At 39.3% G+C, this 14,791-nt stretch overlaps 1 protein-coding gene across 1 annotated transcript in view; it reads left to right on the forward strand.

Moving 5' to 3' along the window:
- Positions 1–14,791, forward strand: part of LAMA3 (laminin subunit alpha 3) — a 130,957-nt gene that overhangs the window by 104,800 nt on the left and 11,366 nt on the right. The window contains exons 49-64 of the mRNA XM_068396018.1: positions 79–190; positions 739–906; positions 2,042–2,238; positions 3,341–3,457; positions 4,011–4,165; positions 5,504–5,645; positions 6,243–6,342; positions 6,734–6,850; positions 6,930–7,109; positions 8,848–8,990; positions 10,056–10,232; positions 11,419–11,570; positions 11,669–11,831; positions 12,315–12,448; positions 12,972–13,122; positions 13,980–14,099. Coding sequence (XP_068252119.1) covers positions 79–190; positions 739–906; positions 2,042–2,238; positions 3,341–3,457; positions 4,011–4,165; positions 5,504–5,645; positions 6,243–6,342; positions 6,734–6,850; positions 6,930–7,109; positions 8,848–8,990; positions 10,056–10,232; positions 11,419–11,570; positions 11,669–11,831; positions 12,315–12,448; positions 12,972–13,122; positions 13,980–14,099 — 2,328 coding nt within the window. The remainder of the gene's footprint in view (positions 1–78; positions 191–738; positions 907–2,041; positions 2,239–3,340; positions 3,458–4,010; positions 4,166–5,503; positions 5,646–6,242; positions 6,343–6,733; positions 6,851–6,929; positions 7,110–8,847; positions 8,991–10,055; positions 10,233–11,418; positions 11,571–11,668; positions 11,832–12,314; positions 12,449–12,971; positions 13,123–13,979; positions 14,100–14,791) is intronic.

The raw sequence follows: 14,791 nt of genomic DNA on the forward strand, positions 1-14,791 counted from the left end.
AAAATATACATCTCTTGACCACATATTAGCATGCTGTATTCAGATATTTTTAATCTAATCACTTTTTTCCCTTGCTAGGCTGAAATGAACTACAAAGCAGCTGAGATATTATTTAATAATTTTGGCCAAACTCATCAGAAAGGAAAGGATTTGGTTTCACGAATACAAATAGTTGTCAACAACATACAAGGTAAAAATAGTTACTAACTCCCTAACATGTTTTGTTTTATGGAATCTTTTCAGTTTATTTACAATATTCTTAATTAAGCATGAGAGGTTTTCTTAGAACACAACTTTATAAATCAGAATTTAGACATAGCTGTGGAATTCACTCTTCCTATTAGAAATCTACTATATAATGTTAATTTAGGAGCTTACCCTTCCCTGTGAATAGGGACAGAGAAGCTTTACCACAGGGACATTTAGAGGAACAAATTAACTACCCTGACTTTAGTCTGGGTTGCTATCATAGGCTCTGTTAAGATAGAAGCTTAAAAATTTTGCTGTGAACTTGATCATTTTGGGCAAATTTCAAGCCTGATGCCATCTTACTAGCTCTGGTTGTGTGACATGGGCTACTTTTCAGTTTAATACAATTAATGCAAAATGGATCTGCTTCATTAAGGAATTCAGGAATAGGCATGCCTTTTTCAGAAAAGGGACCGGCCCTCTCATTTGTGTCTTTTGCATAGGCTTAAGCGCATCCTCTCTTGTACTTTGACAATCCTTTTTTTTCAGTGCTCTTGGAACAAATAGCTGGTACAAATGCAGAAGGTAACAATTTGCCCTTGGGAGATGCTGCCAAAGAACTGGCCGAAGCTCAACGCATGATGACGGAGATGCGAAACCACAACTTCGGCCAACTTCAAGCAGAGGCAGAGAAGGAGCGAACAGAAGCTCAGCTGGGTAAGGGCTTGTTCTCTCAGCTTCTTACTCTCTAGAAAGATGAATCTTAAATATGAAGCATTATTGATTGTTTGGGATGAAGTGCAGGGAGGGGCATTTTGCAATGTATCCCTGGGATCTGTAACAGTCATTAGTCAACAGGAAAGTGGTAGTTCTGGAGGGGATTTAAAGACATTTTTAGTTTGTTAAGGAAGAAACTGAGTTGAGCTGGGGAAGAAACCCAGTAGATCCTTCTTTAATAACTAGATGAATCTCAGTAAAATAAAGACGTAGCCAATCATAATATACTTCTGCAGTGCTTCTGTGTATTATATATAGGATATGGCGCATGCAGCTATTTTAGAGGAATTACATGTGTAATTTAACAACAGATTTTAAGAAGCTGCTGGTGTAGTCCAAGGGCCAGATCATATAAGGCATAAGGAAGTTTAGAAGTTCTAGTTGCACTAGTTGTACTCCCTTTTATGTTCTCTGCATGTGTTTGACTGGGACATTCAGAAACCTGATTCCAGACATTCCAGACAGCAAGAACAGCAGTCACAGGCTTATCTCCTAAACAGGGGCATAGTTCAGAAATGTGAAAGACCTTACAAATTGTAGTAATTTCCCCTAAGTTTGGGCTTTGATACCTACCTCTGAGTAACCCTTCTGTATCCTGTCTTGTAGGCAGTGAATTAAGAGTGTGGTTCATTTGACCTCTTTTATGTTTCTACCTTCTTAGAGATTAAATGTGCCCATATCTCTCCATTGATTACAGAGGAAGCTTTGGTGACTAGTGCAAATGTAGATGTCTACGTTGTAGATGAAATTGCTGATGAAATAGGTCAATATAAAAAAGGAAAATCATTCAGTCTTTGCAGATCATCTTCATCCTTACTTAGTTTAGAAATAGCCAAATAAATGTTTATCTATGCTCTGTGTCTGCAGCAGCAAACTTGTGAGCGGAGTTGAACCAGTGAGATGCTGAATAGCATCTCTACTATAGTAACACTGAAATAAGCACTTCAAAGGATGCTCTCCGTGTTTCACACAACCACAGCTTTCTAATCCTAAATGTTAAGACCTTTTGAAGGAAGTTTGTTCTGATTCCCTTCTTTTCTGAACAAAACTTTTCTTTCTCATCCTGATACTGCAGTACTGGCACGTATTAAGAATGAACTACAAAAGTACCACCAAGAAAATCATGGGCTTATTAAAATTGTGAGGGATTCATTGAATGAATATGAATCCAAAATCACTGACCTTCGTGAAGCTCTGAATGAGGCAACGGGACAAATCAAGCAGGCTGAAAACTTAAACAGAGAGAATGGAGTTCTGTTGGAAGACATTAAGGTAATGTCGGGGTTTGGGAGAAGGAAGTTAAACCTCAGGAGATAAGAAGTGCTTTTGATTGCTGCTTTTGACCTTGCAAAGCCAAGTAGCACTGATTCTTTAGACTTTCTCCAAGGTCTCTTTCCATCTTTTGATGTATGTATGGACAGGTATAAATGTAGTCTACTCCCACTTGTGGCCTCTTTATGTGACCAGGACAGCGTGACCAAGATACAGCTCTGATGAGAGTGGGGAAGGAGAGTCTCTGCCTTGCCCTTCTCTTCAGCTGCCACTAGCCTTTTTGTTTCCTATTCTAGATCAAATTCCTGATGCTGTACTTCTTGCAGTTAAGTCCCTTCAGGTATTTGGCTTTAACAGCCGTGAAAGATGGGAGCAATAATGCGTGCGATACTGTTAAATTATGTGGGATTAATATTCTACAGAACTGAGGTCACATCAGAAGGTGACAAGAAACAGCTGTCACTCCTGAGCAGTGCTTGATTTTTAGAGCTGATGAAATAGTACAAGAAATAAGGGTATGCTGCAGGACCCATTCTTTTAAATTAATAGCGGTTTTGCAGACATTTTGCTGAAATACGTCACTGTTTTAGTACACTCATGTCCATTGAGTTTGCTAACAATGTTTTCAAGAAGATAAGGTGGGGAGGTTTCACACCCCCTTTCTGGTGACGTCCCCAGGTGAAGGGATAGTGTAATAATTTTATTTCTGCCTTTGAGAGAACAGAACAGATCAAGGTAGTCCCCAGGGAGCTGTTTTTAAAGTTTCCAGGTTTGAAGTTTCCAGGTTTGAGAGATCAGACACTTAGATGGTCTGTGCTGACAGTTCATCTCAGCTGACCCATACTGCTTTCACTTTGAGCTCTAGTAACTGAACTAGTGTAGCCTGCTGACCAGCTGTATGCTCTACTACTGCAGACTCCTGAGTTTTCTCACTCTTCTAATCAGTAGGATAGTGTTAGACCCTAAACACTATAGGCATCTGATTAACACAGTGATAGTACCTTTGGTAAATCCTACTGCAAGCTAGATTAGGTAGATATGCTTTTCCCTGCCTCTCATTTTAACCCAATCACGTGTTTTTCAACCTTTTATTTTTCCTCAGAAACGAATCGAGGAGACAAATGTACAACAGAACAGTATCTTGGATATTCTGAGCTCTGCCCGATCTTCCCTGACGCAAGCTAACAGTGTACTCGGATTATTGCAGGAGAGCAAAGAGGTATAGCTAACCTTCTTAAGTTAAGGTTAAACCCCCCAGTATCTTACTGTCACCGTAATGGGTAGCGTAGCTCAGTGGCTAGGACACAAGGCTTATGTGAGCCTCCCAAAAAGGAAAGGATGTCACAGCCCATCCTGGGTGCAAGAGGAGCCTGCCTGCATAGGTTTCTGTAAGAGAAGCTTATTGAAAGTTGTGCTGTGTCTGAGGAAGACACTGAGCTGTGGATATCTGAATTTGGGAGAATATCTGGGAAAAATACCATAAGTGATTGTGCTATTCTTATATTTCTTTCTAGGCAATTGCTTTTAGCCTCTATCAGAGACAGGATACTGTGCTAGAAGGGCCTTTGGTCTGACTCAGTTTTTATGTAGTGGATCTAGAAGAATAATTTAATGACTAGCAGTTGTTTCCAGTAACTTGCAGAGTAAGTTGGAAGGGAATGGTTTTTCTCCTTGGTCTCCTCAGGTGCAAAGTATATGTAACACTGAAGGAGACGAGGACAAAATCAAACATGTATGAATACAAATAAAATTTTATCTTTATAAACCCATAGGAATATGAAAGCCTGGCTGCTCAGCTGGATGGAGCAAGGAAGGATTTGAATGAAAAGCTGACAAATCACTCCTTATCAGCAAGCAAAGAACCGTTGGTGGTGAGGGCTGAGGAACATGCCAAATCTTTGCAAGACTTGGCAAAACAACTGGAAGAGTATGTTGTAAATAAGCAATTTTTGTACATAACATCTGTGGTTGCAATGCTCAGGCAGTAACTTCACTTGCTTTAATGACCATTTGCAAAGTTAGAAGGAAATTTGCTTTTTCTTTTTCTGCTTCTTCATGATGTACAGATGTTTTTTTTTCTTTTTTCCCCCCAAACCAGGTCTTGTGTATTTTTCTTGATTTTTTTTTTTTCCCCACAAGTGGGGACTCCCATAATATGGCTTTATATTACTGCATTGACACTTCATTAACTTCTTACTAATGGGAGAAAATCCTCAGGTACAGAGTGGGAAGATGTTTAGAATATCTTTTTTGTAGTGTTATTTCCTGTACTCATACTCAGGGATACCTTTATGATGTCGTGAATTGGGGCAAATAATTGGAAGAAATGTTGTCTTGGGAGAGTCTTCAGGTGTGCCTTTTTAGCATTAGTGAGGAAAATAATTCCTGTAGTTTTCTCATCCTTCAAGGAATCTTCTAGAAAGGCAAAAATATGAGAAATTATGTGAATCAAGTGTTTCTCTCTCCATTACTTGTACTTTACCTTGGAATTAAGATTGAGGTTTTGGAGGCCTTCTATGGTACATGAGAATAAAATGAAAAAAGTAAAACCCTGTTTTTTTTTTTTCCTGTGCAAATTGTTTGCATTTTGTCATTAGACCTACTAGCAATTCTCAAAAAGTTAAATTCCAAAATACCTAATTTGGAAATTCGTGGTTAAAAAAAAATATTAACTTTTTGTTAGTTTTCAGTGTGGTTTTTTCAATTAAGACGACACTGTTCTTACAAATACAAGGCAGCTAATATTGGACAGTTGCATAGCTCGTGGGGTGTGGGTACAAGAGATTTTGTCTGTTGTTTCTGATTCCAGAGCTGCTGCACTGGTTCTTGGGGAAAAGTCCAAGGACCATGTAGTTGCTCCATCTTGTGCTCCATCTGCTGCTCCTGTAGGATGCTGAGGCAGGCCAGAGATTATCTGGAAGCTGCAGTTCTCTGAACTGAAATGTATTTGGGGGGGCTTTGATGGAGGTGGCTTATTGACCTTGTGCCTTGGTAAATTCTCACGATCTTAATATTTAAAGGCTGCTTTGGAGGCCTACAGTTGTGCTTTTCCAAGCACCTGAACTTATCCCATCTTCTGAAGAAGCTTTTCATATTGGTCTGCCTCTAAATTTGATATTTTTGCAGAATGAAAATACAGATCTAACTGAAAAATATTTTCTGTATTGGCATTAATTAGAAAATACCGAGTTCGTGTGGATTCAGAATACTTCTCATAGGCCACAGTCTTTGCAGAAGGCTGCATTTTTCAACCTGTTTCCCACAGAATAAAGAACAGTGCCAGGAAGGACGAGTTGGTAGACTGTGCTGTGGAAGCTTCTACTGCCTATGACAATATTATTAATGCCATCAAAGCAGCAGAGGAAGCAGCCAACAAAGCTGGGAAAGCAGCTGACTCAGCTTTATCGGTAAGTACCCGTAAGTGGCCAAACGATCGTAAACTTGTTACAACTAGATTTTCTTTTTTTAACTATGAGAGAGGTACCAAAAAAAGACCTGTGTGTCTTGGCATGCCTTATTTGTCTGTGGCCATTATATGAGCTGATATTCTGCATGTTCATTAATTAGTCTTGGTTCAGCACTAAACAGGCTAATTGCTGCCTTTCTGATGGGGCTGTCCATATGAATACTAGCTGTTCCTTTCAGTGCAAAATAAAGAGATCTGCTAAGGCAAGCCCGGTAATCACTGAAGGTGATTTCAGGTATTCTCTTTTACTTTGCAGTAGTAATACCCACAAACTCTTCAGCAGAGGAGTAGTACCTAACAGCTGTGTGCTAGTAATTTCTTCCGAATGCCCCAAAATTTATCAGAAGTTTGCTAAAGACCAAGGTTGTATTATGCTTAAATTAATTGTGGGAATTGTTATTTAAGATGGTGTTCTTCACATTAAATCTCTGCCCTTGTATAGTTGTTTTTTTTAAACTGGATTGGGCTATCTCTTTTACTCTTTAAATTTTAGTATAATTATTAAAGCAGTCTTACAGTACCGTGCTTCTGTTACTAGACTGTGAAGAGAGAAGACCTATCAGGAAAAGCTGCAAAGTTAAAAACCGAGAGCAGTACACTCTTAAATCAAGCACAGGAGACTGAAAGGACATTGCAAGGTACCGAGAAAGAAAGTGATAGTGGAAATGTTGGCACAGCATGACAAGCTTTCATTGAACCATGAATTTTCACATTTCAGCAAAGCTCTGCAGCACATATTTAACCAGCAGAGACTAGTTCCATTACAATGGGACATCTTGTGATGGCCGTTTCCAATGGCAAAAAGGCGAGAAAGTGGATTTCATACCTCTGCTATGCTATACACCTTTGCAGTCCTCCTGTCCAGCAAATCCTTAGCCTTGTATTTGTTTTGAAGTCCAAATGCTCATTCAGTGCTCAGTGGCAACATGAGCTGTGTAAGAGTGCAGGCTGGTGCTGCCACAGCACCTGTCTGACAGAGAGGTGGTATTTCTGTTTAAAGTTCATGCAGGGGCATTCACTGTTTTGCAGCTATTGGTCCAACCCTTGAAGACATAAAGCAAAGACTTGATGTTGCTGATGGAAAGAAGAATACACTGCAAATTGATCTTGTCACTCTTCAAAATAATCTCAATGGGATAAACAGAGGTCAGTTACTGATCACGTCTGGTTTGCCTCTTTCATCTATTACTATAAGAATCTGCACATGCATTTTTGTGTGTTTCAGATGACATCAACAGCATCATCACCAGTGCAAAAAACATGGTAAAAAGTGCCCAGGATGTCACAACCAATGTATTGGATGAACTGCTCCCAATTCAAGCAGATGTGGAAAAAATGAAGAGTACCTATGGAAGCACACAGAGTGCTGGCTTCAGTAAAGCATTGATGGAGGCAAACAATTCAGGTAGGTCTTGTATTTGCTGTTGCAGGTGCTATCTGAGACCTGCCAAGTCACTGTTAGGTGAACATGGTCAGTTTTGCAGCAGAAATTTTAGTCATCAAAAAGTTAGGCACCTAGCCTAAGATGGTATTCTGAGCTTCCTTTATTGCCAGTGGAAAGTGACAGGTACAGCAGAAGGTGATTCAGGCCATCCTGTGGTATGTGTTAAAAGCTGATACCATGACTGGTCTCTGAAGACTTGGAGGCCAGTGACTAGCAGGCTACCCCAGGGGTCAATACTCAGCCCAATCCTGTTTGACATCTTCATTAGTGATCTGGATGATGGGGCAGTGTGTACCCTCAGCAAGTTTGCTGATGACACAAAACTAGGAGGAGTGGCTGATACATCAGAGGGTCATGCTACCATCCAGAGGGACCTCAACAGGCTGCAGAAATGGATTGATAGGAACCTCATGAAGTTCAACAATAAGTCCTGCACCTGGGGAGAAACAACCCCATGCACCAGTATATGCTGGGGGCTGCTGAGCTGGAAAGCAGCTTTGCAGAAAAGGACCTGAGGGTACTGGTGGGCACCAAGTTGAACACGGGTCAGCAATGTGTCCTTGCGGCAAAGACTGAAACACAGGAGGTTCCATGCTGTCTAGACACGGTTCTGGGCAACTGGTTCTAGGTGCCCCTGCTTGAGCACAAGGGTTGGACAAGGTGACCTCCAGAGGTCCCTTCCAACCTCAGCCACTCTGTGATTCTGTGATTTTCTACTACACTGACTAGAGAAGGGACCTAGACAATTAGCTTAGGCTAAGATGTCTCTTAGCTGAAATTAAGTGATAGGGATTGCCTGCAGACTGGGTGGAATACAAAATAAGGAACAATCAATAACAATCCCAAATAATGTATTTCTTCATCTTTTCAGCAACTTTGTCTGATAAAGTCAAGCGAGAGAAAACATTTTAAATAACATAAATACAAGAGCTAGCCCTGCATGTTATTGCAGAGTCATAAGACATCCATGCAGTTACAAGACCAGTTTAGAAGTCATATTTAGAAAAATAATAGGTCTGGATTTCTTTTTATTTGGTTTCTGCATCATAGGGTTGCAGTCTGCTAATGCTTCCAGGCTTTTTTTTTTTTTTTTGAAATCACAGGGGATGAAAAATTGTTTCCTGTTCTAATGAAAGTTGAGAATCTTCTTTTCTCCTGAAATAAACCTGCCCAGATACTGTAAGGCTCACTATTGAATTGTGACGACTAGCAACCCTGACACAACAATATAAGACATGCCCTACTTGGTCAGGCTAGCAGTCTGCCTGCCCCAGTATTCACTCTTCGACAGTGGCAGCAGGAGGTGCTGCTCCAGGAATGCACATAAGCCTGACCCCCATTTGCTGTCCATTATTCTCATCCTCCCCTGGCACCCACAGTCACTGAATAACGTTAGAGAGCACATCCCTGTCTGTTCTAGTCAATACTTTTTCCTGGACCTGAATTTATCTAATATGTTTTTGTAAGTGCTGATTCTGTCTGCTTCCGCAAATACCTTTGGCCACAAATTCCAGGAGTACAATAACCTCTGTATAAACTGCTAGTTTCAGTGAGGGCTTCCTAATATTGTAGGACTGATGAAAACAGTTCTGTCATCACCCTACTCACTGCTTTTCTGATAATCGTGTAGTGATACCATTTTTTTGCATGTTTTCCTCCTCCTTTCTGTCATCAATGATTTTTTTTTCTTTCATTGCAGTAAAAAAATTGACAAACAAACTTCCAGATCTGTTCAGCAAGATTGAGAGTATCAACCAACAGCTGATGCCAATAAGCAACATCTCTGAGAATGTAAATCGCATAAGAGAGCTGATTCAGCAGGCAAGAGATGCTGCAAATAAGGTCTGTCCTGAACATTGCAATCATGCTTGACCTCAGTGGTTTGGACACACAGGAGTACTTTTGTTCCTCTTAAATAATTTTGTTAACATGTGTGTGAGAGACCAGACATAAATTTAATTCAACAGCACCACCCAGCACTTAAAGTAAATGTGATGATGGGAAGCGTAATAATTTGTACGTAAAAATGAGTGGATGCCGTAGCATCCTGCTTCATCCTCCTCCTGTAGGGTTTTTTTTCCAGGGCGTCTCTGCAGTACTTATTTGTACAATAGCCTCTCGCCTTCCAAGGTGCCTTGTGGTGGCTTTGGCAGCAGGGGTAGAGTTAGCTCTGCAGTTTAGAGGTAGGGCTCTCCACCCATGCATGGCCAGTTGAATGCTGGCACTGCCGAAAGAGTTGTGTAGCCCTGTGCTCTCATGTTTCCAGCTGCCCCATCACATTAGGAGTCGGCTACTGGCATCTTCTTATTAGAATGCCCTTTCTCCATTTAAGCAACTGCTGTAGTTGCTCAAGGGATAGCGTGGTCTCTGGTCCCTGAGAAGCATCTTTGAGGTCATCACAAATAACCTATGGTTACAATGAATAAGAGGAATCTGTGACCATGGTGTAAATAGCTGTAATAGGATGTGTCTTTATTAATATCAGAGGTGCATTATAATTTCCAACAAACAGTCAAGTCCAGCTAAGTGAAGCATCAGGATATGTATGTAGACATCTAAATAATTCATAGGCTTGCTCTTTAGAGCTGCAGGGCACGTCCTTCCTTGTCTGCGTATTGAAGGTAACGATTACTTGACAGAGGTGTGGTAAGGGTTGATTAATTGATGTCTGGAGTAAAAAAGTGCTGTGTTAAGTGATAAATATTAATAATACAGAATACTGTATTATCCAGTCTGTTTCCTAATTATATTGTTTGGTAGGATCGGAGTCCCAACCTGTAGTAATTGATGGCTGTAACATGACTAGCATATGTAATAGGTTACTTTGCAATTAAACACAACAGGGAAATAAGTAGGAGTAGTAGCAACAGATAATTACAATGTTCTGAATTTTGTTTTTCTTAACAGGTTGCTATTCCTATGAGGTTCAATGGCAGCTCTGGTGTAGAGGTTCGACCTCCGAGCAACCTTGAAGATCTGAAAGGCTATACTTCACTTTCTTTCTTTCTCCAAAGACCTCAGACAAGATTAGACACCCCCCAGAGAGCATCAAATAAGTTTGTACTGTACCTGGGTAATAAAGATGTAGGTATATTTTGAGATTTAATCTGATTTTTAGAACAGAGAACATGCTTTGAGAAATGGATGGGAGATGATTTATTTTGACTGAAGTTTAGAGCTACTGTTGGCCTATTTCTTTATAATTGCCATTATGTGGTGGCAGAAGTGTTTTGTGAAGAATACTTCACTCCTCCACCAGCAAAGTAACTTGTTGGGTGACTGACTGCTTTGCCCTTTGATGCTTTGCCTTTTTGCTCCCTTGGAAGTTAATTCTCAGTCATGGATACCGTCATACAGCCTTGTCAGAAGTGTCAGGTTCTGCAGCAGTCAGCACAAACTCAGCCCAACTCCTGCCTCAGAGCTTTGACTCTTTTCACAACATACGTCACTGTTTCTCTGTTGGTTAGACAAAAGTGATCATTTCAGTTTTAAAATTCAGTCCCTCAGCCCTTCATTTCTTTCTCTTCTGAATATGCAGAATAGTACAAACCTGCTTGTGCATTCAGGCTTGCTCAAGCACCATCAAACATTTTTAAAATTTCCTGCATGTGGTTCCTAACTATGTAGTTTTAAGTCTTGTTATCTGACAGCAGCTGTATCTGTAGTGAGTCTTGTGCATACATAGAAAGCTGTTTAAAGGTAGTTATTCTACACTGGATTTCACCTTTTTATCCCCTGAATATCTGGCCAAGATACCTGTTGACAGCATTTTAATTGTTACTTATGAAATACGGTATGTTGGAGAAATAAAACGTGAATTGTTTGGGAAAATGACTGCTTCCAGTCACCTCAGTAGGAACCATTGTCCTTCACTGAGCGTTATTCCAAACATCTTTTTATTTCACAGATGTTGAGTCTAATTTTTAGTAAAGGTGTCATGTTTTCATGGCTTTAGCTGGGAGATGTTACAAATGTGAAAATAATTTTTAGCTACTATTATTATAAAAATAAAAAGCCACACATGACTGATTAATTTATAACTATATTCACTGAATCAGTGCAACACAGTGTTCATTGAATCAGTGCAACATAGAAGATTACAATTTTTTCTTCCCAGAACTGATAAACTTAATAACAATTCTCATCATTAGGTGGGTGGATGTCTTACAACTCATGCACAGTATGATGATGTCTCTGAGGAAGTGCTGCTGTATTTTACCTTCATTAACATTAATAATTTATTAATGATTATTTGTTTTGCTATTCTTAGGCTTCCAAGGACTATATTGGTATGGCTGTAAAAGATGGTCACCTCACTTGTGTCTATAACCTGGGAGATGGCGACGTAGAAATAGATGTGCAGCCATTTGTGACACAAAGCGAAACTGAGGAAGCCGTTATGGATCAGGTTAAGTTTGAAAGGTATAAGATCCACAGTGCACAACAGTCTTTTCCAAAACCTGTTAAGAACATCTTTTATTAGTGTGATGTGATATTTTGCCTGTCTGTTTTGGTTTTAGGATTTACCAGTTTGTAAAGCTGAATTACATCACAGCAGCAACATCAACTTCTCCAGAGTATGAAAGCCCTTTGACTGCAAGCAGTGGAGACAGTGACGTTCTCCTAAATCTTGATCCCAGCACTGTTGTCTTTTATGTTGGAGGATACCCACCAGATTTTAGGGTACAAAGAATTGCTTAGTCTTTTAAAGAGATTTCCATGTTAATCATTCTGTTGTTCTTATAAGTAAAAGATTGGAACTAGCAGTCTTTCAAAGGCTGTGTAAAAGTTCATCCATGTCAGTAGGAATAGACGGGATGCAAGGAGATGCTACTTCCTACAGAAGCTGCCTGGCTTATAGTATGTTAGAACTCAAAGAGAGGAGCAGGATGGTATTTTATCTGCCAAGGACAGCATGAAACCTGTCCAGCCCTGCTAAGCACTATTCCCAATCTTTCCATATGACTCCGCTTTAAATTGTGCTGCAGTACTCCTGGGGTGACATCAGATGGTTTGGATATTATATGCAAAGATATAATAATTTTATGATATTTAGAATGTCATATTCTGTGTCTTATTAATATTTTCAGTCTTAGCAGTTACGTGTCAATGTAAAATTTTGTCAGCTGATGTTGACGGAATATTTTTGATTATACTACTTTGCAGCCTCCACGTAAGCTAGACTATCCTCATTATGAAGGCTGCATTGAATTAGACAACATAAATGAGCATATTATCAGCCTTTACAACTTCAAGAGGACATTTAATCTCAATACCACTGAAGTGCAACCCTGTAGAAGGTATGCTATAAGCACAAAAGTGTTTCACAGTTCTATAATTTTATAATGATGAATTCTTGCCTTTTCACGTCCGGAAGAATAACCACTGTGGCTAAACTGGTGATTTTTTTCCAACTCATGGTTATTACCACATTTCTTAGAGAAAATCCTCAGTGTTGGAACGATTCACGTCTATGGCAATCTCAGTCCACTGGCTGACAATTTAAATGTTATAACGCCCAGACACACTTCATGGACTAATGTATTCAGCTCCTCTATAAAGTAAATATTACATTAAGTGCAAAAAAGTCAGTGCAAAAAAGTCAGTCACTAATGATTTGCTCTCTAAAGACCATATGTGAATCCAATAGAAGCCAGTGGAACATTTTCTTTTTACTTGGGATAGATCAGAATTTGACTCTATTAGTGACCCTGTACCAAATGCTTTAACTTAAGCTTTTTAAAAATTATAATGACAGTAAGTCCATGTGGTAATAGTTTTTTGCTCTCACATATTCACACCTGTGGTACTGAATTATTACAGGTATAAAGAAGAGACTGACCAAAGCTATTTTGAAGGCACTGGTTATGCCAGTGTGACATTGAAAGAACCAAACATGCACAGCCAAGTACGCTACGAGCAGACAATTGAGACTACTGCAGATGAAGGCATTGTGTTTTTTGCAGCAAATGGGGTAATTCGTGGAATGCTTCTGTCTGTTTTGTGGTCCAAGAACATTTTTAAAAACTTCGCTTACTCGAGAACATGTTAGATGTAGTAATAACTGTAAGGAAATTTCTTAAAAGTGCTATTTTTGTCCGTGTGGCAGATTAGTAGATTCTGCTGTATGTTTAATGTCATATAGTTTAGTTTTAGGTAGTCCTGCAAGGAGTAGGGAGTTGGACTCGATGATCCTTATGGGCCCTTCCAACTTGAGATATTCTGTGATTCTGTGATGGCTGCTGAATACTCACTTTGTCAAGGCTGAGAAAAAAATCATTCGAAGTAGCTCCTCCATTAGGCCATGCAGAGAATTCAGAACTGGGGACGGGCAGGGAGGATGTAATTTGAATCAAACCAATTTTGAAATACTGAAATCCTCCACAAGTGGAAGTGCACTCTTCCCAAATCTAGATATGGGTGGTAACAGAGTAAGGAAGAATTTAGAAAGTGACGTGGTGACTTAGACCTGTAAAGGTGCTCAAAACAGCAGTGATGCTACTTATCTAATAATATTATAGGCATGTTTGCAATCACTGTGACATGCTCTGGATAATTTCTCAATGCTGTAAAAAATCAGTAGACATCTTGAAATGACAAAAAGTCCTCTAGAGATTTGGAGAATACATCTGGAGTTGATACCAGATCTGTTTATAACAGTATAAAGTAATTATGGTTGATTATTACAAGTTTTAGTCTGCTTTGTGTTATCTTTTCCCCAAAAAACTTTACTGAAGCAACCAGATAGCTTCATTAAAATTATTCATGACAGTGAAATATATATGAAATGTTGGCACTTTAATTGTGTTGGTGTTTTTTTTTTTACTGCAGGATCAGTTCATCAGTGTGCTCATTAAAGATGGTCATACAGTTTTTAGATACAAAGTTGGCTCTGAGCCTCCAAAAGAAATAGAAACCAATGCAACTGTAAACGATGGAACATATAAACAAGTATGTGATTTTAAACAATCAAGTGATCATTATTTGTAAAAATACATGTTAGCTGAAACTAAACATCTTGTAAAGTTTAGTTGTGAAGTTTTACTTTTGTGTTGAGGGGATCCAGCTGTTGGGGATTAGTTTGGACATGTGAAAATTAATCTTTCTACTGTTGTGCTTTCCTGTGAATAAGTTCGGTTTTAACAGAAAAAACACCAAAGAAAAAACCTCTTTGATGGAGCATTGCTTTATTTAGAGAGAGCTGTGTACATTGCAATTGTTAACATTATTTTAATACTGAGATTAGTGTTTTTACCACCTAAGGCTTTATTTCTTCAGGCCAGGCTGATCTTTACAGAGATTATTTTTTTGTAGTCTTTTTGTTGTTGCTTGTCTACTTAGCTTCAGTCCAGCTGTTTTGTAGCAGTACTAGAGTGAAATCTTAAAGACATTGTTAAAACCTTTGATTGGCATATTGATTCATTCTCCCTTTTCCCTTTACTACATCTCCAACTAAATAGTGTAGGTCACAGGGTCTGCTGGAAGGAGTCTTTATGCTGTACTGGGTCAAGTTACTCCAGACAGCGAACTGACCTTTTTTTTGTAACAGGCAGCAGTTCCTGAACCTTCAACAGCAAAGAGAAGGCAATATCTGAACGATAGGTGAGGTGTATTTTTAGGGCAATCTTCCTGAGGAAAATAAC

The sequence above is a fragment of the Nyctibius grandis genome, chromosome 3 (assembly GCF_013368605.1).
Source record: "Nyctibius grandis isolate bNycGra1 chromosome 3, bNycGra1.pri, whole genome shotgun sequence".
NCBI lineage: Eukaryota > Metazoa > Chordata > Aves > Nyctibiiformes > Nyctibiidae > Nyctibius > Nyctibius grandis.